At 40.4% G+C, this 23,641-nt stretch overlaps 3 protein-coding genes across 7 annotated transcripts; 1 reads left to right on the top strand and 2 right to left on the bottom strand.

Annotated features, from left to right (window-relative positions):
- Positions 1-1,011: 1,011 nt before the first annotated feature.
- On the bottom strand, positions 1,012-8,919 carry LOC115054524 (polyubiquitin-C). Of its 2 annotated transcripts, XM_029519775.1 has the most exons (3): positions 8,802-8,919; positions 7,064-8,259; positions 1,012-1,738 (listed from the first exon to the last, which is right to left on the bottom strand). In XM_029519775.1, the coding sequence occupies exons 2-3, from the start codon at positions 8,249-8,251 to the stop codon at positions 1,097-1,099; spliced, it is 1,830 nt and encodes a 609-aa protein (XP_029375635.1). In that variant the 5' UTR covers positions 8,252-8,259; positions 8,802-8,919; the 3' UTR covers positions 1,012-1,096. The 2 variants fall into 2 exon arrangements, with proteins under 2 accessions (XP_029375635.1, XP_029375636.1); XM_029519776.1 differs by lacking the exons at positions 7,064-8,259; positions 8,802-8,919 and adding an exon at positions 2,472-2,590 and having other exon boundaries at positions 1,012-1,794.
- A 279-nt stretch (positions 8,920-9,198) lies between these two features.
- Positions 9,199-12,760, top strand: cenpv (centromere protein V). Of its 4 annotated transcripts, none has more exons than XM_029519780.1 (5): positions 9,199-9,251; positions 11,092-11,184; positions 11,506-11,575; positions 11,654-11,768; positions 12,061-12,760. In XM_029519780.1, exons 2-5 carry the CDS (start codon positions 11,093-11,095, stop codon positions 12,231-12,233), a joined length of 450 nt encoding a protein of 149 aa, XP_029375640.1. In that variant the 5' UTR covers positions 9,199-9,251; position 11,092; the 3' UTR covers positions 12,234-12,760. The 4 variants fall into 4 exon arrangements, with proteins under 4 accessions (XP_029375640.1, XP_029375642.1, XP_029375643.1 ...); XM_029519782.1 differs by lacking the exon at positions 9,199-9,251 and adding an exon at positions 10,054-10,564; XM_029519783.1 differs by lacking the exon at positions 9,199-9,251 and adding an exon at positions 10,054-10,569.
- pigl (phosphatidylinositol glycan anchor biosynthesis, class L) lies at positions 12,223-22,669 on the bottom strand. The gene is made up of 7 exons (XM_029519779.1): positions 22,415-22,669; positions 21,440-21,539; positions 16,073-16,163; positions 14,839-14,906; positions 13,816-13,847; positions 12,869-13,002; positions 12,223-12,694 (listed from the first exon to the last, which is right to left on the bottom strand). The coding sequence occupies exons 1-7, from the start codon at positions 22,662-22,664 to the stop codon at positions 12,566-12,568; spliced, it is 804 nt and encodes a 267-aa protein (XP_029375639.1). The 5' UTR covers positions 22,665-22,669; the 3' UTR covers positions 12,223-12,565.
- Between the last annotated feature and the right edge of the window lie 972 nt (positions 22,670-23,641).

The raw sequence follows: 23,641 nt of genomic DNA, 5'->3' as shown, positions 1-23,641 counted from the left end.
TTTCAGTAAACAAGCTGACATGACGGGGCTGAGGATAAGATGAAATTGAAGATTTGTTTTATTGATGCACTCGTCCAATGAACCTGGAGCTTTGGTGCCTTAGTTGGCTGAGTCTGGAGTAGTTACCTGCTTTGCCCGGTAGGTTCTTCATTAAACCAAATTTTATCGATGGACAGTTCAAAAAGATGACTTAAGTTAAGCTTAAACTTTCAGCTCTTGTGAAGTAAAAAATATTCTTTACATGCACTATAATACTACATTTATGAGCATTTAAGACATGGAGTTTCTTATCCATCAGGTAAGACCATTACAGAGGCATAACATGAGACAAAAAGCACTATGTTTTGTGCCAAGAACTGACTTTCAACATTTAGTAACTTCCACAGACACCAGATAGAAACAAAGTGGAGTCAGTGTTGGACCACACATTGACACCAAAGCAGCCTAAATCAAAACTGTGGAAAGTTCTCCAAGATGCTTAGAACAGCAGGCGTTTTACAGAGATCTTGTGATTCTTTAGTGGCTGGTAACACATTGTTTACTTGATTCAGCTCATCTCTTTTAATGATGGATGAAGTGATACAACTGGGTCATTGCATGTTTTTTTCCTTTTAAATTCTAGTGTCAAAGACATTTTTGTAGTACTGCGGATGATTAGTCAGTTACTAGATTAAACAAGAAAATTAATCTACCTAGCAGTCAATATCTACAGTAACTGCTGTAGACCATGCCCCACATCCTCCAGCAGATTATAACCAATCAGTGGAAGAAGGGGGGACTGAAAGTATTTGTTGAAAAAAAAAAAAAAAATGTTCCTGCACCTTTACAAAGGAGGACATCTAGTGGTTACCCTCAGCCATTTCATTTATGACCTTTGAATAGGACAACCATATCCATACTCCCCCCCCCCCCACCTAACTGAGCATGCTCCTTCCTGGTTTTGCTTGGACAAATTATTCAGACAAATAAATCATGTGCTTATCCAAATAATTAAAGGAAAAATGCAAAAAATGGAAAAAACCCCACTATGTACTTTAATATCTCAACTTTTATTGGGTTATGTCATCATGTAGATTGAGTAAAACCATGGAATGATTTATTGACCACCCCTCAGACGCAGCACCAGGTGGAGGGTGGACTCCTTCTGGATGTTGTAGTCAGAGAGGGTGCGGCCATCTTCCAGCTGCTTTCCGGCAAAGATCAGCCTCTGCTGATCTGGAGGAATGCCTTCCTTGTCCTGGATCTTGGCTTTCACATTCTCAATGGTGTCACTGGGCTCAACCTCAAGGGTGATGGTCTTGCCAGTGAGGGTCTTGACGAAGATCTGCATGCCACCTCTCAGACGCAGCACCAGGTGGAGGGTTGATTCCTTCTGGATGTTGTAGTCAGAGAGGGTGCGGCCATCTTCCAGCTGCTTTCCAGCAAAGATCAGCCTCTGCTGATCTGGGGGAATGCCTTCCTTGTCCTGGATCTTGGCTTTCACATTCTCAATGGTGTCACTGGGCTCAACCTCAAGGGTGATGGTCTTGCCAGTGAGGGTCTTGACAAAGATCTGCATGCCACCCCTTAGACGCAGCACCAGGTGGAGGGTGGACTCCTTCTGGATGTTGTAGTCGGACAGGGTGCGGCCATCTTCCAGCTGCTTTCCGGCAAAGATCAGCCTCTGCTGATCTGGAGGAATGCCTTCCTTGTCCTGGATTTTTGCCTTGACATTCTCAATGGTGTCACTGGGCTCAACCTCAAGGGTGATGGTCTTGCCAGTGAGGGTCTTGACAAAGATCTGCATGGCTGCACCTGTAAAATAAATTAGGATTCTATGTCATTTAAGTTATCGTTACTACCCAGGAAGTCAGTGTGTTGCCATAGTGCGTTAAAATTCACCAACCAAAAGCTTAAAGTACATTATTTTAGTGACTAACCTCCCCCTGGATTATTTAGTAATTTTTAAATTGTAGTGTACACGTTTTTAATACACAAATCAAACATTTTGAAGCCTATTAGTGGTTTAAATTTGTCACAATCGATAGGGCCTGATGTGACTCCTGAACATCCTGGTAGGAAGCCGGTGATTCGAGCACCAGCGCCATTTTAGAATAACCTATTGTTGTTTGCCTTGGTGTTGTTCAGGTAGCTCTACGCGCTAATGGAGGATACAACTAGAAAATGTTGCATCATTGTTTTTTTCCCCAAACATTGGCAACGAATTTTTCGTTATTGTCCAGCTAAAGATGGATCAATAAAGTAACCGCTGACACATCATCGAGTTCAGGTTCATCATCCGTTTGATAAACGGTATTTTTTCAAGCTAACCGTCATTGTTTACGAAGCAGTTAGCTGTCCAAAAAGGGACGTGAAGAACAGTGGAGTCAGATAAATGGCATCTGAATACCGATGGAACAATTACACCAGATAAATTAAATAAAATACGTAACATTAAAAAAAAAAAAAAAAAAAAACAGTTTTGTACTCACAGGCTGTTTGGTCCTCGCACGTATCAACGCCTCCCTCTGACTGCAGTTTCCAGGGGGACAGGATGATTTATACTGGGTATACGTCATCGATCGGTATTCGTCCGCAAATGAAAATAGTCCCCTGTTCCAGTGTTCATGGTTTACACAGAGTTTAGTTGTTTAGTTGTGTTATGCACATGAAACAACAGAGACAGATGCAATATTTGCATACGAGATGGACAACTGTCACTTAGTTACGTAACTGAAAGTACTGCCTCAACTGCATGGTGTCTGACAGTCTGACATGGAGTCACTCATTAGCCACATGAGAGCTCAGTAAGTGTACCTGTGCTTTATTGTGCTGCCAGCTGCTGTGACAGCAGGCGTTCATTCTTCTACCTCCATCCACATCATTCAGGCAGCCTGTGGTTACACTACATGAAATTGAAATTGAAAAAAAAAAAACCAAACAGGGGGTTCTGTAACAAGTATGTCAGAAACAAAAGCAAGCATGAGGTCTGAGAGGTTTGTGAGACACACACTTTTGTCAACATTTAAGTCCTCCCATTCCTGACATTTCCACTCTTTCATCCCTGGGATGGAGGGGAGGGAACGGAGCTCCCACCCTATCAGTCTTTCAGCTGTCCCCCTCTTGTTCAATGTTTCAGTGTTTTCAGACATTATTTAGTTGACTGTGTATGATTTTATTTTTTGTGGAAAATAAATGAAATCGGTTGTTTTCATAACTGATTAAATAATTTAGCTCATCACCTCTTGGTCATGTGCACTCCTGATGTGCAAACAAAAAGCAGACTGTCAAATCAGCAGGGCTATGAGATAAATGCCTTTGGTGGGACAAAGAGATGACACCAGATTATCCACATGACAATGTTGAGCCACTTTATCTTTGGATTAGATGGTAAATACCACAGAATGATCATTTTGCTCTCCATAATCCTAACTAGATTCCCATAGTGTCAATCCCCAACCTTATCCTCTCTTGTGGCTTCAGGTCAGTGAATCACCGGTGTCCTTTATTTACAGTTTGCTTGTTGTCCTTGTTAGTATTACAGTGACATGCACTAAAAGTACCACAAATAGTATTACAACTACTTCTGTTAGAAGAACCACTAAAACAAAAATCAAGTCATAATAATAAAAAGGCTATTCAAAGCACAATCAATGTTAAAGCAAATTTCAAGATGTAATCAATGAAAATATGTGCAAGTGCATATAAACAGATAAAAGAAATTTAATTCTATTGTAAAACATTTCGAGCTTAAATATAAGGACAATAACAGTCAGCTGACCTGCCTTTGTGGTGGAAGGCCATTCCACAAATGAGGAATTGCTACAGCAAAGGCTAATCACCACTTATTTTTAATGTGCACCCTGGACTAGTTCGAGGATTCAGACTGGTAGACCTGAAGGGGGCTAGAAGCTTAATTCGTATCCTTTTTTTAATTATATTGTTTAAATAATTAGGCAACATTAACTTTCGGGGCTTCAAACAGTTGTTCAAATAAAACCCTTTGATAGGTTTGAAAGGCCAATGTATGTATCTTTGGTGGAAATTGTAACAATTTTTAGACATCTAAAATGTAAAAAAGAGGCCCACAAAATTGGATTTTCCTTTTTTTGTAAGCAGGCAGTGTTTGTATGCTGGTAAGTTTAGTGTCTCTTTTTATGCAAAATCCCGTTCCGTAAAGTAACTGTAACAGTCCAATAAATGCAGTGAAATAAAGAAATATATTTCCATCTGAAATGCGGTGGTATGTATAGTGTCACCTTACTAAAATAATGGCCCAAGTATTTTTATTTATTTATTTGCCTCAATCATCTCATGATGCTGGCCACCTCTGGTAAAATTGCCTACATCCTCAGTTGAACAGATCATGTGATTCTACCGCTGTAGTATAATGGCCTATGTCAAATAACAATGTGATTTAGGCAGTTTTACATGGGACCTGCCCGCTGTTGATTCACACTACTGCAGAGGCACAGAGACCTACAAAGACAAGAAGTTCCTTCACCCAGGCACAACCATTTCCCAACTACATCAGGAATATCAACAGGCAGCTGCAACTGCTGGAGTGACGGCCGTCGGAACACAATATTTCACAGATCTATTCTGCATTCGTTCTGCGAAAAGGTCAGTGTGATGTTTGCGTTTCACCCAAGCATGAGAACATCAGTAAGGCTGGATATGATGCACAGGTCACCCAGAAAGATGAAGCAAGGCAGGAGAAATCCCATTAAAAGGATTCTGCGAGTAATGTGAAGTATGTTTAGACAATGGACTTGCAAGCTGTGCTGCTGTGTCCAAAAAGCCAAGCCAACAGCCTGTATTACAAATCAGAAATGCAGGTCCAAAACTTTACCCTCTTCAACTGGTGATGAAAGGAACAGTCCTGCTACATTTGGGGCGAATTGAGAGGTATATGCACACCTTCAATATTGCCATTTTGAAGGTGTGATCAAAGACCATCCAGAACTCAGGGAGATCATAGTGTGGAGCGACTGTGGTGGTTTTCAGAACTGCAATGCATGTGTGTTGAATGCATTCTCTGAGCTTGCAAAGAAATATGGGGCACTAATAACAGAGAAATACCTTGTTGCTGGGCCCACACAAATGGAGTGTTACAGCATGCATAGTACTATTGAACACAAAATAGTTACTGATATCTTCACCCCAAGAGTCCGTCATCATACTCCAGACTGCAAGAATTAGGCCATCACCTTACAATGTAAAGGTGCTCATGTGTGATGAGTTCCTGAAACTCAACTGAACTTACTTCATTAGCATCAGACCAGAAAAAAAAGGTTGGAGATCTGACTGTGCATGACTTGCGGGCTATTCAGTTTTGCAGTGAAGGCAAGTTCCATTTCAAGCTGTCCTTCTCGGAGGACTCTGCCTGGGAAGTGCCATGCAGGGTACAGGTGCCAAATGAGCCGACAGCATGGATAAAAATGTTTCCATGTGCTCTGCCAATCAAGGACAGAAAGTTCTGGGACTTCCAGTCAATGAAATTCATCATGCCTGCTGAGTGTTATCATCTCTTTGACATTTTGCCACATTAGTGGGCATCAGTGAAGAACCTAGCAAAGAAGAGCTGGAGGTAGAAGTGAGAAGATTCACATGCCAATTGTGTTTAGTTAGTTATACTTTGTCATTGACAGAGTTGAAGGTTTTAAATTACTTAAGTTACAAAGGCATGTTAAAAAACTATAGCCTTTGTGAGTAAAATCATTAATAAATATATATTCAATATTTGGTTGCTTTTTTGTGTTTTCTGAAAAACCTGAAAGAATTGAAGAGGGTGTCAATACGCAAAAACAGAACAAACAAAATCATACTAACGTACAATGATTACATAACAGCAGCTATGCATTTTTTAACGTAGGCAACATGATGCACAATATTTTTACTCAATTCATCAATATTTGTGCATGGAGGTCCACAGACTGTCTTCCATTTATCGGAGTGCATATTCTTCACCTTCAGCAGTTTTATATCTTTAATAAACCACCAAACATCAGTATAGTCAGAGACATGGGTGTCCTTTTTTGCCCTCCCAGCAGAATATAAGATGATCTACAGTACATCTTTACAGAAATGTGATTTTACATTTTCCTGCTTCCATTTTACTTGAGGGCCTTTGTTCTATAGTTTGCCTGCCTCCTCTCAACAGAAAACATTTATATACTGAGTTTCATTTGTAGTCTATTTCCTCCTTCCTTAAAGCAGTCTGATCAAGAGATGGCGCCATATCCTCATAAAACCATCTTCAACTTCCCTAGGCAGTCTGCAATGTGAGATTCTGCAGTCATGAGCAGACTGTCTCTGAAGTGACTCAGCAGATCCACTTAAACCAAGACCACATACTGTGGTTAAATTGACAAAGTACATAAAGATAGTGCTGTTGATAATGGAAGCTAATTATGAACAGTAATCTTTAATATTGCATCTTCCTACAAATTATGCTTAGTAGTCAAATTTTAACACTTTACAGGACAGTTGTAAATGTGGCTTCATGATTCAGCGATAAACTCAACTGCTTGACTGAATCCACATAACATACCTAAGAGGTTAACCCCTAGCACCCAAGTTCCTTAATATATAAAAATAACTCCTCTAAAATTCACCTGGGTCATAGCATGGCTGAGTCTGTCTGTATGCGTCAAAATTTACTCTTGATAAAGAGTGATAACACCGGAGAGGAAGAAAAAAAAAAGTGTGTGGACAATGTGCCCATTTCTCTCTTATTTTACAGAGACCAAAACAAAGACAGTAGTTCAATCTCTTTATTAACTGATTGACTGCATTTTGGTCACAAAGGATTAAAATGTTTTAGTACATCATGAAAAACAGACATGTTGCACTTGAGGAAAAAACAAAAACAATTAACATGGAATAATTGACCAATTTACTGCCCACCCCTCAGACGCAGCACCAGGTGGAGGGTGGACTCCTTCTGGATGTTGTAGTCAGAGAGGGTGCGGCCATCTTCCAGCTGCTTTCCGGCAAAGATCAGCCTCTGCTGATCTGGAGGAATGCCTTCCTTGTCCTGGATTTTCGCCTTGACATTCTCAATGGTGTCACTGGGCTCAACCTCAAGGGTGATGGTCTTGCCAGTGAGGGTCTTGACGAAGATCTGCATGCCACCCCTCAGACGCAGCACCAGGTGGAGGGTGGACTCCTTCTGGATGTTGTAGTCAGAAAGGGTGCGGCCATCTTCCAGCTGCTTTCCAGCGAAGATCAGCCTCTGCTGATCTGGAGGAATGCCTTCCTTGTCCTGGATCTTGGCTTTCACATTCTCAATGGTGTCACTGGGCTCAACCTCAAGGGTGATGGTCTTGCCAGTGAGGGTCTTGACGAAGATCTGCATGCCACCTCTCAGGCGCAGCACCAGGTGGAGGGTGGACTCCTTCTGGATGTTGTAGTCAGAGAGGGTGCGGCCATCTTCCAGCTGCTTTCCGGCAAAGATCAGCCTCTGCTGATCTGGAGGAATGCCTTCCTTGTCCTGGATTTTTGCCTTGACATTCTCAATGGTGTCACTGGGCTCAACCTCAAGGGTGATGGTCTTGCCAGTGAGGGTCTTGACAAAGATCTGCATGCCACCCCTCAGACGCAGCACCAGGTGGAGGGTGGACTCCTTCTGGATGTTGTAGTCGGAGAGGGTGCGGCCATCTTCCAGCTGCTTTCCGGCAAAGATCAGCCTCTGCTGATCTGGAGGAATGCCTTCCTTGTCCTGGATCTTGGCTTTCACATTCTCAATGGTGTCACTGGGCTCAACCTCAAGGGTGATGGTCTTGCCAGTGAGGGTCTTGACAAAGATCTGCATGCCACCCCTCAGACGCAGCACCAGGTGGAGGGTGGACTCCTTCTGGATGTTGTAATCAGAGAGGGTGCGGCCATCTTCCAGCTGCTTTCCGGCAAAGATCAGCCTCTGCTGATCTGGAGGAATGCCTTCCTTGTCCTGGATTTTCGCCTTGACATTCTCAATGGTGTCACTGGGCTCAACCTCAAGGGTGATGGTCTTGCCAGTGAGGGTCTTGACAAAGATCTGCATGCCACCTCGCAGACGCAGCACCAGGTGGAGGGTGGACTCCTTCTGGATGTTGTAGTCAGAGAGGGTGCGGCCATCTTCCAGCTGCTTTCCGGCAAAGATCAGCCTCTGCTGATCTGGAGGAATGCCTTCCTTGTCCTGGATTTTCGCCTTGACATTCTCAATGGTGTCACTGGGCTCAACCTCAAGGGTGATGGTCTTGCCAGTGAGGGTCTTGACGAAGATCTGCATGTTTGCACCTAAAAATTAAAATACTTTAGTCTTTACAATGAGAAAATTGTTTCATCTTAAAATTACCCCCTTTGTGAACAATTAAGATCTTTTAACCAAGCCAACCATTCTCAACTTGACTCCCGCCCTTATAAATAGGAAGGTAAAATAAAATTAGACTAATGCTTAGAATACAATTGTTACCATCTATTAAGAAAAGCTCAGCCGCCATTCCAGTCCAAGCGCCATTTTGAGATCTTATCCCTTTTGTTCAGCTCACGTTACCCGCTAATGGAGGTTACTGGAAATGTCGAGTCACCGCTGTCGCTAGCAATAGCTAACCACTACCGTGTTTCAGTTTCCTCGAACCACCACATTAAGAGTAAATTCTTAGCCATTTCAGAAAATAAAGTTAAACTACTCCTTACTTTAAGGCCTACTTTCGATTTGAGACAGATACCACTGTTTACATTACTTGAATGAAACTGTTAAACAACGAAATCAGCACAAAAACGGCTTCGGTACAAAAATTATTTGTTAATAGCCATTTAAACACAAAGTTCATACTTACTGCTCCGTTAGTGTGTAGACAAGGAAAAAGTCTTGAAATGCTTCTTCGGACGGAGACTTCTCTGTGTCAGCTTCCACTGAATAGTTGTGACGATACAAAGACAACGCGGCGTTATATACTGTAGGCTACATACGTCATCTGTCAATATCACTCCGCATTTAAAAGTAGTTCCCACAGCTACGACGCGCACACGGTCGGTTCGGTTGATCAAATGAACACACGCGTTCAATGAATTAATCTCGCTTTTACTCAAAACTTAAACATCTAAAAATGTAATATGTACAATCGATCACGATGTTTTGATATGTTTTTCTTGGCGGAGTAATATCTCTGCAGACCGGCTCTCGCTCTAGAATGTGCTAGAACCAGCACAGCAACAGGAACGTAGTCCGGGCTTGTGATTGGGTGGGACGGTTGTTTGTTTGAGCAGTGATTGGTTGCCGTGTTACGGTAAGTGATGTTTCATGACTGAATTATGGGAAAAACAACAGAGAGCCGTCCAACAACTTTGCCAGACCTAAATAGACGTAATACTAACTTATGGTAGTTTGACCCATGTGACACGTAGACTTCGCCCAACTTCTCCTCCTGCTTGACTAGAAAATAAGGAGCTCATTGTTATCAGAAGGACTTTGTGGACCACGCGCAGACAGGAATTCAGTAGATCTCTTTGAAACGTGCCTGAAAACAGATGGAAACGTGCTTAGTCAAACATGTGCCACCAGCTGTTGAGACGGTATTTTAGGAAGATACAGGAAGATCAGACTGCCAACTGACCTTATTCACCCACTTTACCTCATTTACTGGCAACGCATAACCGTGTATGGTCATCTCAATAAAGATTGTATTCATTCACTTATATTAAATATTTGTAAGTTAAAGCAGATTTGAATGTCATAGTCAGTACTCATGACCGTATATGAATGGTGGAAATAAGGGCATATGGTTGTGAGGTTACAGCAGTAAAGCAGGCTGAGTAAAGGTGACATTGTAACAAGCAGATTGTAAATTTGGATAACCAACAGTGCAGTTCTCTCTCTCTCACGCACAGACTTCCTTGTGGGAAATGATAGAGGTAATTTAGCTTCATATGCATATTGCTATCTTTATGGTTTGAGTGGAATGGCTGACTCTTGGAATATTAGTTCCTGGTTTTGTTTTTTTCTATCTTGTTAATCCTTTTAGTGATTTATGCCACGGTACAAGAGTGACCTACTTTATTTTTACTGTTCGGAGGAAATGCTTGTTTCCATAAGGATAATTAGTCTTCAACGTTCAGTTGGTTAAGGAAAATTCACAGATGTTGAACACTGATTTGAAATTGTATGGAACGACCGGATCTGGTCATAGCATTTTGATTTGGTGAAGGGATTTTTGCTGGTAAGGTCCTGATTAAACATGCATATGAAATTCAGGACAGATGTATTTTGGTTGTGGTGACGAACAAGTACAGACCAATGATTTTCTATTTTAAGTTTTCAGCATCATTAGAGGAATATGCGCACAGTAAGCTAAGTGAAATCAAAGAGCAAATGCTCAGACGGGGTCTGCAGCTGAGTTTCTATTATGGTTCATGGATATGATACAGCTGAGATTGTACTAATATATGTATTCAGGTCACAGCTTTCCCTTGTCCAACCCTCCCAGTACCCTGCCATATGACACCCAACTCGTGATGCACCACCCTAGTGCTTTCCATTCCAGAGCTGGTTGTCTGACTCAACTAGTTCAATTTCTGAGGAACGGACTTATGCAAATCTGCTGTAAGGTACCCTGCCCCTTACTTTGAATTATTATCAGCTATCTCATAGTGTTCCAGGAAAAACAATGTTTCAGAAAATAGGCCTTTCCCAGTTCTGTGAAAGCTGAAAATATTAGCAATTGAAATGAGAGTGTCTATGACTTGGGACAGCAACCTTGATGTTGACTTTTCATCCAAGTGCCCACCTTTGAGTTGAGTTTGTTATCAATGATCAGATCAATGACTGTTAATGGGTGCAAATGGTAAGTGGGTGAGAGGCTTTCAATGTAAATGTGACCCCTATCAGTGATTTGCCTTGTGCAGCGTCACTGTACTTGTTTTGAATTAGGACACCCAGTTCCACGTCAGCAGGTTTCACAAGAAGTCACACCAGTTTAACCGGAGCTTTATGAAAGCACTGGACAAATACATTCCTGTCCTCTTACTTGTGGACAATAAGGTGATAAAGTAAGGTTTATCGCCCAAAAATGCCAAAATGCAAACATATGTATCTTACATAATTGTTTGTTATTTTGTTTCTATTGACAGAATGGATCTTGTGAAACATACAGGTGGCTGCCACTGTGGAGCTGTTAGATTCCAAGTTTGGAGCTCCCCAGACCTTCATGTTTTCCACTGCAAGTATGGCAAATTTAATTAGAGAGTTTTTCAGAATCAAATCTAATTTATTTATATAGCACCGAATCATAATACTGTTACTTCAAGGTACCACACATACATAGTAGGTCAAGACCAAACTCTTTATGGAGTTGTTAAAGAAACCCAGCATATGACAAAGCATTCAAGGTTTTATTTTAAATGCAAAATGAAGTGGTCTCATACCAAAATTGTGATTCTGGGCCAGATATCAGTTGAATGACAGCTGAATAAAATCTACCATCACATTAAAGACATTTCTATCAATGCTTTCTTGCAGTATAACTGTTTTGTTTGTTTGTCCAGTTGTAGCATTTGCACAAAAAAACAAAACCACCATTTCATTGTTCCAAAAAATGCCTTCACGCTCTTACAGGTAGGACATTTTGGATCTCAGAATAAATTTAAGAAAAATGTAGAATTTGAAGTGATTACCTTTTTTCTATTTGTTCAGGGGTTGGATAATCTGACTACCTACACATTTAACACCCATGTTGCTCAACACACCTTCTGTAAAACCTGTGGCGTTCAAAGTTTCTACACACCACGCTCCAACCCCGATGGATATGGTATGATCTAAGTGCTGACACAAGTCACATCACTCTCACGTGCAGCACTGTTGTTTTAGTCTAAACTAATACTATTGCGTTTAAAGCTTGGTGTCCTGCTTTTAAGATATTTTAAAATATAGAAATGATATGTTCACATTAGTTCAGTGGTCACATGATGGCAAAAACAAACTAAACTTTAAACTAATCCTTTGTATTACCTCAAACCCTAAAGCCAACTCACTGGAGACAGACTGTCTTGTTCATATGCAAACTGGTGACAGGTCCTTTGTTACTGTTGTTTTGTCCCCAGGTGTTGCTCCACACTGTTTGGACCCAGGTACTGTGCGCAGTGTCACAGTGGAGAACTTCTGTGGGGACAAGTGGGAAGAAAGCATGCAAGCTCACAGGAACATCAGAGACATGTCTCGACATGCATCTGACACAGCTCACAATAAAAACACTGACACTGTGGCACAAGAATAACGTTTTTTAATCAGTAGTAGAAGTATTTTCAGAGAGTGAAATTACAAGATGAAACAAGCAGCTCCACAGTTGATTCTGAACCCCTGTGGTGTTTTTATACAGTGGAATGACTCAAAATACAGAAATTTCCCTCACAAAGAGGAATTAAACATTTTTATTCCTAAGTTTCTGTCAGCTTTATTTAGTATGCTAATCTGTATGCTCACTGTGATCAAAGTAGCTCATCAGGTCTGTATATAGCCAGTAAATTTACCCCTGCCACTGTTTTCAAATAGTTAGGCAGTGAGATACCAAACATTGGAACCATTAGTGCATCAGGAAAGGCCAAACTTTTAATAGATCTTCAGGTTCTTTGGCCCCTGTGGGATCATTTGGAAAGTGTTTATGAACATGTACCGCGAGAAGGTGATGTACAAGTAACGGAACCACAGGAGTTGAGTGCGATGACAAAGCATGGCAGCCTAACAAGAAAAGAGACATTATTGAAATCCTCCTCTCATTACTATAGCATCTCTTTAAATAACTGGCTACTCAAGCACAAATGTGACCTTGTTACAAGGTGCTAAATGCTAACGTGTACCCTGTACAAGGGCAATGATTTATCGTGGCAGCAAACTGCCTGATTCAAAGCTTACTTTGGCTTGCCTGTAGCCCTGTGAGCCTAAAACGCAGCAGAGACACGAGGATAGCAGCCAGCTGAGGGGGAGCTCCAGGAAGGCAATATACTTCCTGAGGAGCCCAACAGTCACCAGGGAGAGCAAACAGCAGTCTGGGAAAGCACACAGAGACCTAGTCAGCTGCTAACCTTATTTAACATTTACAACAGCAGCAGACATCAAATTAGGCCTGTCTCCACGCAGCAAACTTTAAGCATTTCAATCAATGTGGCATTTATTATGTAGCGGTTGGGAGAGTGACTGTACGGAATTTGAAAGACATTAGTGTTCTCAAGAAATCACAATATTACATTATACTACCGAACACAGACTTTGAATTTGGCATGAAGTTGTAGGGCATGAGGATCTTAAAGCTGTTGGTAAACTGCAGGTAATGAATAACCAGTGCCCTGAATAAACTGTGTGTTCCCAACAGCCTCTGGACTGGGATCATAATGCCCTTTAGATCTCATGATAAGATGAACTACATGGGTCTACATGCTCATTTCTGTTTGTGACTTGCGTGTCTGCTGCAATGCACAACTGCCTAATGCTGCCACCTGCAGACAAAAATGTACAGAAAACACATGACACATGGAGCCCTTCTGAACAGAAGAGGGCGCCCTACATTAACAAAAATACCCAGTCTGGGTCAGTACTTTCCAAGTGAAAAATGGAGAAAGACCTCTTGTGAGCAAGTCATTCCTGACTTATCTATTCGGAAGCAGTTTGTGTCCTTATTTTAAAGCTTAGTAATTAATTTGACTCATGGTCACTGTGCTCTACATGAATAGGATTTTGTATCATTCTCAAGATATTTCACTGTTACAGACAGTGATCAGTAAATGCAACATGTAATTCTTTGGTCACAATTTAGCAAAAACAGACAAAAAAAAACAACAAAAATTTCCTTGTGTCAAACCTACCATTGGGTACTTGACCAGTAGAAGCCAGATGACTGTAGATGGAGATAGAGAGGGGAAAAAAAATACATTACATATAAGCAAATATTACAATTATTATTACAAGTTATTACAATATATTGTTGACCAAGAGATGATGCATTTTACTGACAAGGTGCCATGTTTTTCCTGTCCACCATGCAACTAGTGAGGGTGATTATTTGATAAACTGGTAAAAATCCAATGACTGCAAGGTCGCAGAAAGGTCCACGCTGTGCTGCAGCGCGTTACTGACACATCTATCATTATATGTGTTTTTGAGTCAACTTAAAATGAACACTGAAGGGTTCTTTTTGTTGCACCAACCACACAATTACCTTTTACATATTATACTATACAGTAGATTACATATATACCTGTACTTCTTCATGCAGTAGTTTTAATATGTTGGTGAAAACCAACTGTGGACATCTAAAGCAGTGTAATATGAATGCCTCTGAGTTCCAGCAAAATGGGAATCATGAGAAGTGAGTTGGAGAGCTCATATTTTTTCAAAGGATGAGGCCAACAGATTAACAGAGAGCTAAATAGGCTCAATGAGGCAAATCAATGTTTGGTGGACAGTAATGCACAATTCATGGTGCTAAATAATATTTTTTTTATTCAATAGTCTGATGCAACGTGCATGGTTGGCCTCTCCAAAGCTGCCCTCCAACCTCACCACTTCAGGGACAGGATTTACTGCTGCTCTCTGGGAGCAGAGCTGAGCCTCTGAGGACTTTGTTTGGATGACCTCTCAGCTTTGTAACAAAACCAGTTCTGAAAAACATGGTGTGTGAGTGTGCGTCTTTATGAGGAAACATTCAGAGATTTGAATGTGTATGTGAGTTGAAATGTTCTGCATTTTCCTGGACAGTAATTTTATGATTGTGAAATGGGCTTTCTGTGTGCATACACTGTATGTAAGCTGCATCATATCTCCGTGAATGGGGCCTGTAAGTGAAGGAACTGAAAAGATGTAGCAGTTTCTCTGATAGCAGTTTGTACCTGACAGCTTTATGGATGGCTGTGTGATTGGCATGGCCACTCACTCCTCTTCCATCGAAGGTCAACACCTAAAACAATAAAAGTTCTCACTGTGGGTGAAAAGCTTGAATCTGGACATCTAAAAGTGAATTTCAATAAACTAAGGCAGAAGCAGAGGGAGAGTTTATTTCTTGGGTTAGTGGAAGGGTTTCTGTATCTGACTTTGGAGCTGCTTGGCAGCTGACAACTGATATTTAAAAAGCCCTTTTCTGTGTGCATGCTTGCACACCAGAGGAAGCAAATGAGAGCGAGAGAAAAAAAAAAATCAGGTCAAAGGGAAAGAAAAAATGCTTGACTAAAGACTTGGCATTTGTTATGTTCAGGCATATTCTACCATGACCAAGTCTTTGCAATTTAGCACAGGTTTAAGCTTCCAACATCTACATTACACAAGTAACTTGAAAACTTCAAGTCTCCAAACGAGTTGCCCTCTAATGTGAATGCAAGAGGACAACCTGATGTTAACAACTGAAACATTTTTCAGTTTAAAAGAAGGAAAAGTTTTCAAATCTCATTATTTGTCATATCTGTGCTTAATTTTCCTGCCTTTATTCATTAGAGACGATGTCTGTATGTGACTGACTGATTCTCTAAGTTAGTTTTTTATTCTTGGCATATTTAGCCGGTGAGCTTGACAGGATGGGAGGAGATGTGTTTGTTTGTCCTCTTTGATAACAAAAAGAAATCTGTGACTAAGGGAGAGCAGAAACTAGCTGCACTTCTTCATCATCCCCCCCTTTAGTTTTTTAGTTTTATTTGCCATTGCTGCTGTAGTTTCTGCTTGTCAGAAAGTTTTACTATTTTTCCCTTGATATTGAGACAAACTGGTTTTATCCTTTGATTCTAAATTTGCTACATTCCTCTTAGCTAATAGGGCAGAATTGCACTGGGCCTGATAAAACGCTTTGTATAAACACAGAAACTGAACCCAAACTTTCTACTGCTGCAGGGGCAATTTTCTCTTGTTTTTTGGGGAGGCTTGAAATACAGTCAGCATTGGACAAAAAGAGATAGATTCTGACAGAATCATTTCACAGACGGCGGTGGAATGGGGATAATGAACTAGGAAGCTGTGCTGCCAAAACATATGTTAAAACAAAACAATGGCAAGGAAATTGAGTGCTAACATCAAACAGGAAATGACACAGAAGCCTCTGCTCTGAAAGGCAAAAATGTGAGGCAGAGCTGAGCATACCATGTTGATGCAGTGGTGTCTGATGTGCCTCACGATTACAGAAGAGACCAAAGAGACACTCCACTCTGCTTTGGGGTCATCAGGAAGTTTTCTAGAGAGCAGAGAAAGAGCCTCTGGTTATCTACTGAGCTAACATTACAACAGTGGTTTATATGGAATATATTATCCTTGAATTCCGCATAACATTAGCACTGAATGTGTCTGAAGCTTAACAGTCCACTTTCAGTCCAATTTCTGCACAGAGCAGATTTAACCCAGTATTTGAAAATAGACTGTTGTGGAATGCAAACATGAGGGAGCGTGGGGAAGACTGGGCCTAGGGGTCAGAAGACCCTGAGCATCCTGTTCATCGGAAACTACTGCCTGGAGACGACATGGAGGAGGCATCTAACATCAGACTTACTGGGCTCTCAGCTTCCAAAATGCATGTAGACAATCTCATTGGCAGAACAGAGAAATTGTTGTTTCCCATTTTAACAACTGTAAGTCTGCTCTATCCCTATAGAGGAAGCAACCCAAAATATTTAATGAGACAGGTTGCTTGCTCTCAAAAATAAGATGGACTGAAAGAGTTTACATGAAAAACAAAGGCTGCATTTTAAGAGGAATCAATCTAACTGTCAGCCACTACTCTTCTGAGCACAACCAACAAATAGGGCTGCACAATTAATTGGGATATATTGAAATCCTAATAAGGTTAATTGCAATATCCTAAGCAAGAGTGCTGTAGGCCCTGGCCTACAAACCATAAGCTCTAGACCAAAAGGAATATGTTGTGTCCATACAAAACTCATTAAAAATCCCAACACCATTTATATTTCTGATTGAAAGTGCAATGGAAAACGATCATTCCAACTGAAACTGCAATGGCAATGTGCCAACATAATTAGTCACAATATGATCTTTGTATTTCATGCAGCTGTAGCAACAAAGGAAAATGACATAACTGCATGACAGTTTAATGGCCTTAACTGTGGAGGTGCTGTTTTGGCAAGACAAGGAAAAAGATGCACGATGTGACGTGTTGTTGTACACTTGGTGTGACTCATGGGTGATGTGAGTGACAGTGTGTGGGTGCATGTATATGTATATCAAATGTGTTTAAAGAGGGAGTGGGTGTGCGTGCATGTGGGAGGGGTGAGTTAACAGTTTTTCCCTCCCCTCCGTCGCTAACAATGTGCCAGGACAGTTGAGCTAGTTGATGGAAGTGATGGCTTATGCCAAAAATCTATTGGCTGGTAGCGATGTGCGGGTCAGGGAAGGGAGTTTGGGAGATGGCTATGTCAGATGGAGGAGGGACAGAGGGTCAGGGGTTCAGAGATAGTCAGAGATAGTCTAAAACTGTCATCAAATGAATGTGCTTCTGCGACAGTTTGATACCAATGAGCTGGGGAGCTGAAGAGGGCTTGCATTGTTAGTCGGATGACACTAATGCAATAGCGTCTAAGTAATATTATGCAAAAAGATGGTAATTGTTGTCTTAATTGATAAAATACAAGGCTACTGTCCTAATTTCCGTCATTATTAGATTGAAAGTTTATAAAAGGGTAAAGTTCTGATAGAATTTGCCCAAGTATGAATGAATGTTAAGTATTCCAATATCACTCTGAGTTCACAACTTGGCTTCACTGTAGCCCTATTTGTGTTTTAACAATCCTTGTCTACATTGCTGCATTTATTATTTATTATTAGGTCTTATCTTGACAACCGTCACTAAGCACAAGTCTGCAAGGAGGGGAGAAAAAAAAAATGAACAAAAGATATGAGACACCTGACCTTTCTCAAGCAGGATGAAGGCTGAGAGGCTGAGTGTCAGCTTCGCCATGGCAACAGTGCAAAATGCCCTAGAGTAACCTCCCCAGCTCCCTTTTGTAACTTTGCATGGGGATGTCTAATTGCTTGCAGGCATCTGTATGCAGTTGTTGAACTTTGGCCCAGTAAGGGGATTCTGTGAGTGTGTGAGTGAAAGCGGGGGAGGGGGAGGGGGAGGGGGGGGTGGAAGAGAGAGCAAACGAGTGAAAAAGAGGGAGAGAGCTTGTTTTGTCTGTTCACATGGACCACAGAACTGAAACTGCCAGACGTCTGTCCACACAGTCAGATTATATGTCCTGCAGGGAACCTTTGAGATGCCACTAAATACTTTGAGTACACCCACAATATCCCAATGTCAAAAGGCAGTTACAACTATAGTCACAACAGCAATAGACACATGTTTCACAATGACTTCCAGAGATCTGTGGCTGCAGGTTTTGCCAAAATTCACCCATGTTAAGGTCATAAACTGTTATGAAAGGCACCATGGAAAAGTTGCTGTTAGCATTGTTTTGAAGAATAAGCAAAGGGGCAATGCAATGTGACAAAATAACTGTTTTCTGCTGGATGCAGGATTCAATAAATGAGAGAACCCTCTTTCACTTTTTTTAACCACACACACAAGGCTAATGTGTGGTAATGACATATATATCTAGAATAATAGCACAGCCGGAGGTCCGTGGCAGAGCTGGAACATCTCTGGACCATGTGCTTAGAAATCTGTCTTTTTTTCTTTTTCTTTTTTTTAAACCTTTGATCAATGTGTGTTTAAACTTTACCCGGGGTTTACCATGGGCATGGTTAAATTATTAGAAATAGATGTGTGTTGGTGAGAGAGAGAGCAGCCTTAGTGCAGTCAGATGACTAATGTAATGAAGAAGTGGAATGGTTGGATTTGTGCAGTGAGCAGCTATAATAGAGTCCAGGGAGCAGACAGAGGTCAAACCAGTGCAAGTGGAGAGGCATCAGAGCGTGCTTAGATTGAGCTTGATCACAAAGGACCCAACATGCACTGGGGCCCCAGATACTGTCAACACAGCTGTACTACTGAGTGAGCATTAAAGGGAAAATCTATCTATTTTAAATCAGAATCCGCGTGTTATTGCGGTCATCTTGGAAAACAGGCTACTATGTGTCATGATGACAGATCTGGGAGAATTTTTTACCCAGGTCGCGACACATTGTCCACCCTGAGCGCTGGACTTTTGTTGTGAAGTCAAGAACTCAGCTTTAAATTCAAGTTTTTAAAATCTACTGTAAAATAAATACATACATACACACATAAACAACAACAATAATAATAAGGATGATTATTCACTTCCACTGAAGCAGTTGTCATTGAGAAAATATGAGAAATAATGAGCGTTTTTTAGGCAATTATTTACCTAGAAAACACCCAGTTCAGTCATCTTTTTTAAACGTAATCCTTTCAGTATGTGTAAATGGTGATTGACAAACTGCTAGAAAGACCTCTTAATTCTTAGCATCACAAAGTACATACTCCAGTAATAAAATCCTCGCCTTTCTAAAGTAGTTCCAACAAAACTGTACCATTATAAACTTAAAGTAGATTGGAGTTTTGCAGGACTATTATATTAGATGGGATTAGTTTTAACCAGCTTTATCTGAGGGTAACAGCTCAAACTCACAAGATGCAAAAAACACCACACAGCCCATGGTTTTATTCCACTAAAATTAAACTATGAACTATAGTTTTATAATCCATTTATTTTGTGTATAATGGACTGGGCACTATTGTTTGCACAATAAAATGAGAAATAAAAAAAACAGGGAGAGTCAAGGCAAGGATGTACATCTGCACATACTTGGGCAGAGAAGATTTAGAGCAAAGCCAAAGCGTGGCTTGCTTTGTAAAGACACACAGTTTGGAAAAACAGTTTGGAATGACCTACATTAGCAGTGCTCAGACTGCTGCCAAAATGTATCCCACAGTCTTTGGTAGTTGGCTCTGGCAGACATGGACAAGAGGAGGAGGGGTGGAGTGGAACAGAGGGAAAGAGCAGTCAGAGTGAGAGAGCTTGTCTGTGAGGGATTGGGGCTGAGGCTCTCAAAGTGCTGATTAGGTGTGTGTTTTGGGCAAACAGCAGAAAGGGAAAATGGGCTACACTCCAGGTCAGCAAAAGTGCAGACAGCACTAAGATCAAAGTTCAGCTATATTCTGTGTGCACAGGATGATAAAACTGTGAAGTCTGTGTGTGTCTGTTTGTGATTTAAAACACACAGACAGACATACACTGACAATGTTCGCTAGGGCAGACAATTTGGGCAGGCGGCCAGCTTATTACTCTGAGTCTCAGGCTAGTGCCAGAGTTCATACAGCGCTCCCAGTGAGCCAACATGTAGAGACTCACATGTAGGCAACCATGAGGTTCCTAGAAACTGTCTGCAATTTCAAGCGAAACTGCTGGGTTGATGCACAGGTAAAAAAAAAAAAAAAAAACCTTTTCAGCATCACCTTCAAAAGCTATTTCCTCTGTAACTTGACCTTGCCAATAGCCAAAGCCAGACGACTGAGAATCTTACAGCTGCAATAACAACTAACAACAACAAAATAAAATGTAAAGCAAAACAGAAGATGGATAAATTCTGCAGGAATTATGAAAATACTGCAGGACTAAGTTCAGTCCTTAAATTTGAGAACGTGAAACGGATGATAGAAAGTTATTAGTTATGGCTGTCCTAACTTGGAGGTATTTAAAGCCACGGGAGAACTAAATTGGTTTCTGTTCGTAGTTTATGGTATTCCATATAATACAAATATTCAAATCAGTAAAGTGAAATATCTTCATTTTCTCACATGAAATTGTATGAAATATTTTTCTATAGTTTCTTCACAATTGAACGAGGCAGAAAATGGAAAAAAAAAAAAAAAAAAAAAAAAAAAAAAAAAGCTCTAAACTGTCAGGTTCCGGCAGCAATGTTTCTTTTCAAACCTCAAAGATGCCAAGATGCTCAATAGTTGTGTAACACATGGAGCACTAATGCGAAATTGCGTTGGCAATGTTATAATAACGTGCAGAAATTAAAAAGAAAAACTGAGACTTATTTTCAATAAGCCTGGCAGCAAATACAACAATTCAGGATCTGTATACGAGTAGCACCAAAATGTATAATACTTTCAGTATTTCAGGACTGTTGCTGCATAAACCAGTCTTCAAGTGTACCAATTACCCCCATTGATGTTGACATTGAATATTCATGACTGTTAACTGACCGCTTGGAACAAACAAACAGCTTACTGGTGTAAACATTAAAAGCAAAATCACACAACTAACTTGTACTTGATAATGTCACTATATTTAAGTACTGACTATACAAGATAGATTTGGAGACATATACTGTAATACATTTTGTTCAGATAATATTTTAGGCTGAGTGTTAACCTCAATTTTTGACCAATAATATAATACGGTATTATTGGTACAACATGAATCTGTAAACCCTAACCAGCATATATTATTCCAAGTCAACACAAATTAAATACTTTCAACGTGAAACAATGAATATGTTGTGTTTATTGTGAAGGTTGTTTACTTATGATCTAATATGGTGACTCTGGATGCTGGTATCCCCAAAACGGCACAGCTGTTGAGAAGTTCTTGTTTACGCTGAGCTCCTTGCTTGTAGTAGTTTCCTGGATAAAATTTGGAGCAAATTACTGGTGAAGTAGCACAATGAATGGAACAGCTAAATCCAGTGCTGCTCAATTTCAAAGAACTCAATTACATCTTATTTACAGCAATTTTTATTAAATATCATGATGACATTTAAACTTTGTTATATTTATGTAGCTTGATTCATCTTGTTGTAAGAAAGCCTTCAGTACATTGAAGAAGGAATTGCTAATCTGAGGCATTTCTGGGTAAAGGTTGTTATTGATGGAAATGCATTTGAATTTGTGCAATACTATGATTTAGCAGCTATACTCCTCTTTTTCTGCTTTTTCATTTCATCCAAAATTCAGCTACTACTAAATTTAAAACATCTTTTCAAACTGGAGTGGAAAATATGAAAGGTGTAAAAATATGTTGTCAATGGAGAAAGTGGTTAGCTCAACACAGAAATCACTAACTAAAACCCTGGCAAACTGACTCAAATTGAGAATTTTAATTGAATATTTTTACACGATATAGTATGCTTTCAACATAAAAGGTTTCAGGCTCCTTGTGTCTTCAATGAACTTTTGTTGATATTGTGCCTAGCCCAAAACAATTTCAAAGCAAGAAGGCACCAGGGGATTAATCCAGTGTAAAATATCTGCATCAGATCTATGATACTGTTGTGAAATACAGTTATGCCTAAACCAGATACTAATTATGGACATTACATACACAAGTAATTTTAAATATATCATAACTGGCAAAGGCAAGTAGTTGTTATTTTTGGGTTAGGTGTGACGAGTTTGCCTTTATGACTTACTACTTTGCTGTTTACACACGAGTTACCCATGTAACTAATACCAGCTAGGATTAGTTAGCAGCACTTTTTGTCTACCTTACATGATCGTACCTTCTGATAAGCACAGCAGATGGATGCAGGCCTTTAACTCGACGAGTCGTATAATCGTTGGCGCGAAGAACATACATTCATCATCTGGATGCGCCGTTACAACCAGAGCTCTGATGTCTGTGTCTCCGCTGGAGAAAGCTTTCAGCACACGGTTCAAAGACTTCCCCAAAGCTCGCCGATGTCGATAGTAAAGGCATATTGTCCAAACCAAATAGGATAAAACACTACAGAAAACCAGGTAAATGCTCATTATTTTGATCGTTACCGTAAACAATCCGTGCAAAGACAAAAGTCTAGCACGTAGAAGGTTCCATCTCCTAAAACCATCTCTTCAATCAGTCTGATACATCTGATTTATCCCGCTGGTTGCAGGACACAATAGAGATAAAAACTAACTCGAGAAAAGCAATAGCTGCCCACTTTTGGTTCCTCGGTGGTGTGCTTTAATCAAATTGAGTCAATGTCGTTTTTTCAGTTCATTTGAGTTTTTATTAAATGATCGGTAGAGCGTTTACGCGAATATATTAAGAATATTGTTTGAATAATAAATTAATTCAAAAAGAAAAATAAAGACACGTTGTTTAAGCTAAATTTGCATTTGTGAAAAGTGAACATTACAAACAACAGAAATGTTACCATGTTTGAGGGGAAGATTTAGCTGTCACACCATATTGTCCTTGAAGGTGTATAAAAATCAAAAATAATAACTTGAAATATTTGTTGAAAGACTGACATATCAGTCCGTTTTCTTTATATATGGAAAAAATATTCATTGTCTTGTTGTCTAAACATTTTTTGAACAAAGGCAGTATCCTGTGGACTCAACCAAGTGTGAACAATTTATTTTTCTCTGTCAGGACATCGACCGACAAATGCGGCGCAGCCTTCAGTCTGCCCAGTCGTCCACAGCCCATAACCCGCGGATTTACAATCAACAATTGTCACATATTTCTGTCTAGTGGTACCTTTCTCTCCAATCGGCATATTTTCTAAATATGAGGTGAGTGCAATACGCTGGCGTGAAGCAACAGAATATGTCTAATTAGCACGCTATTTAAGCGTCCCGGTCTACGCTGAAAATCTGCCTTGCAAGATGGCGACGTGGTTGAGAATTCAAAGGTGAATTATAGGCTACGATAGCCAGCTAGCGACAACAACAACATCTTAAACACCGGGTTTCAACAATGAAGCGGCGAACTAGCACATATTTCTAAATCGGTTATTATT

The sequence above is a fragment of the Echeneis naucrates genome, chromosome 14, assembly GCF_900963305.1.
Source record: "Echeneis naucrates chromosome 14, fEcheNa1.1, whole genome shotgun sequence".
Classification (NCBI taxonomy): domain Eukaryota; kingdom Metazoa; phylum Chordata; class Actinopteri; order Carangiformes; family Echeneidae; genus Echeneis; species Echeneis naucrates.
Note: the sequence above shows the minus strand (reverse complement) of the source record. Positions and strands in the feature narration are given on the sequence as shown.

Bases quoted from the DNA above. Each gene is read 5' to 3' on its own strand.
- LOC115054524 (XM_029519775.1), bottom strand. From the start codon at position 8,251: ATGCAGATCTTCGTCAAGACCCTCACTGGCAAGACCATCACCCTTGAG. The intron at 1,739-7,063 runs GTTGAGCCCAGT...ATCACCCTTGAG, and splicing joins GCAAGACCATCACCCTTGAG to GTTGAGCCCAGTGACACCAT.
- pigl (XM_029519779.1), bottom strand. From the start codon at position 22,664: ATGAGCATTTACCTGGTTTTCTGTAGTGTTTTATCCTATTTGGTTTGG. The intron at 14,907-16,072 runs GTATGCTCAGCT...TTATTGTTTTAG, and splicing joins GACACCACTGCATCAACATG to GTGTTGACCTTCGATGGAAG. The intron at 13,003-13,815 runs GTAGGTTTGACA...GTGCTTTCCCAG, and splicing joins TACTGGTCAAGTACCCAATG to ACTGCTGTTTGCTCTCCCTG.
- cenpv (XM_029519780.1), top strand. From the start codon at position 11,093: ATGGATCTTGTGAAACATACAGGTGGCTGCCACTGTGGAGCTGTTAGA. The intron at 11,185-11,505 runs GTATGGCAAATT...TTGTTTGTCCAG, and splicing joins CTTCATGTTTTCCACTGCAA to TTGTAGCATTTGCACAAAAA. The intron at 11,576-11,653 runs GTAGGACATTTT...CTATTTGTTCAG, and splicing joins ATGCCTTCACGCTCTTACAG to GGGTTGGATAATCTGACTAC.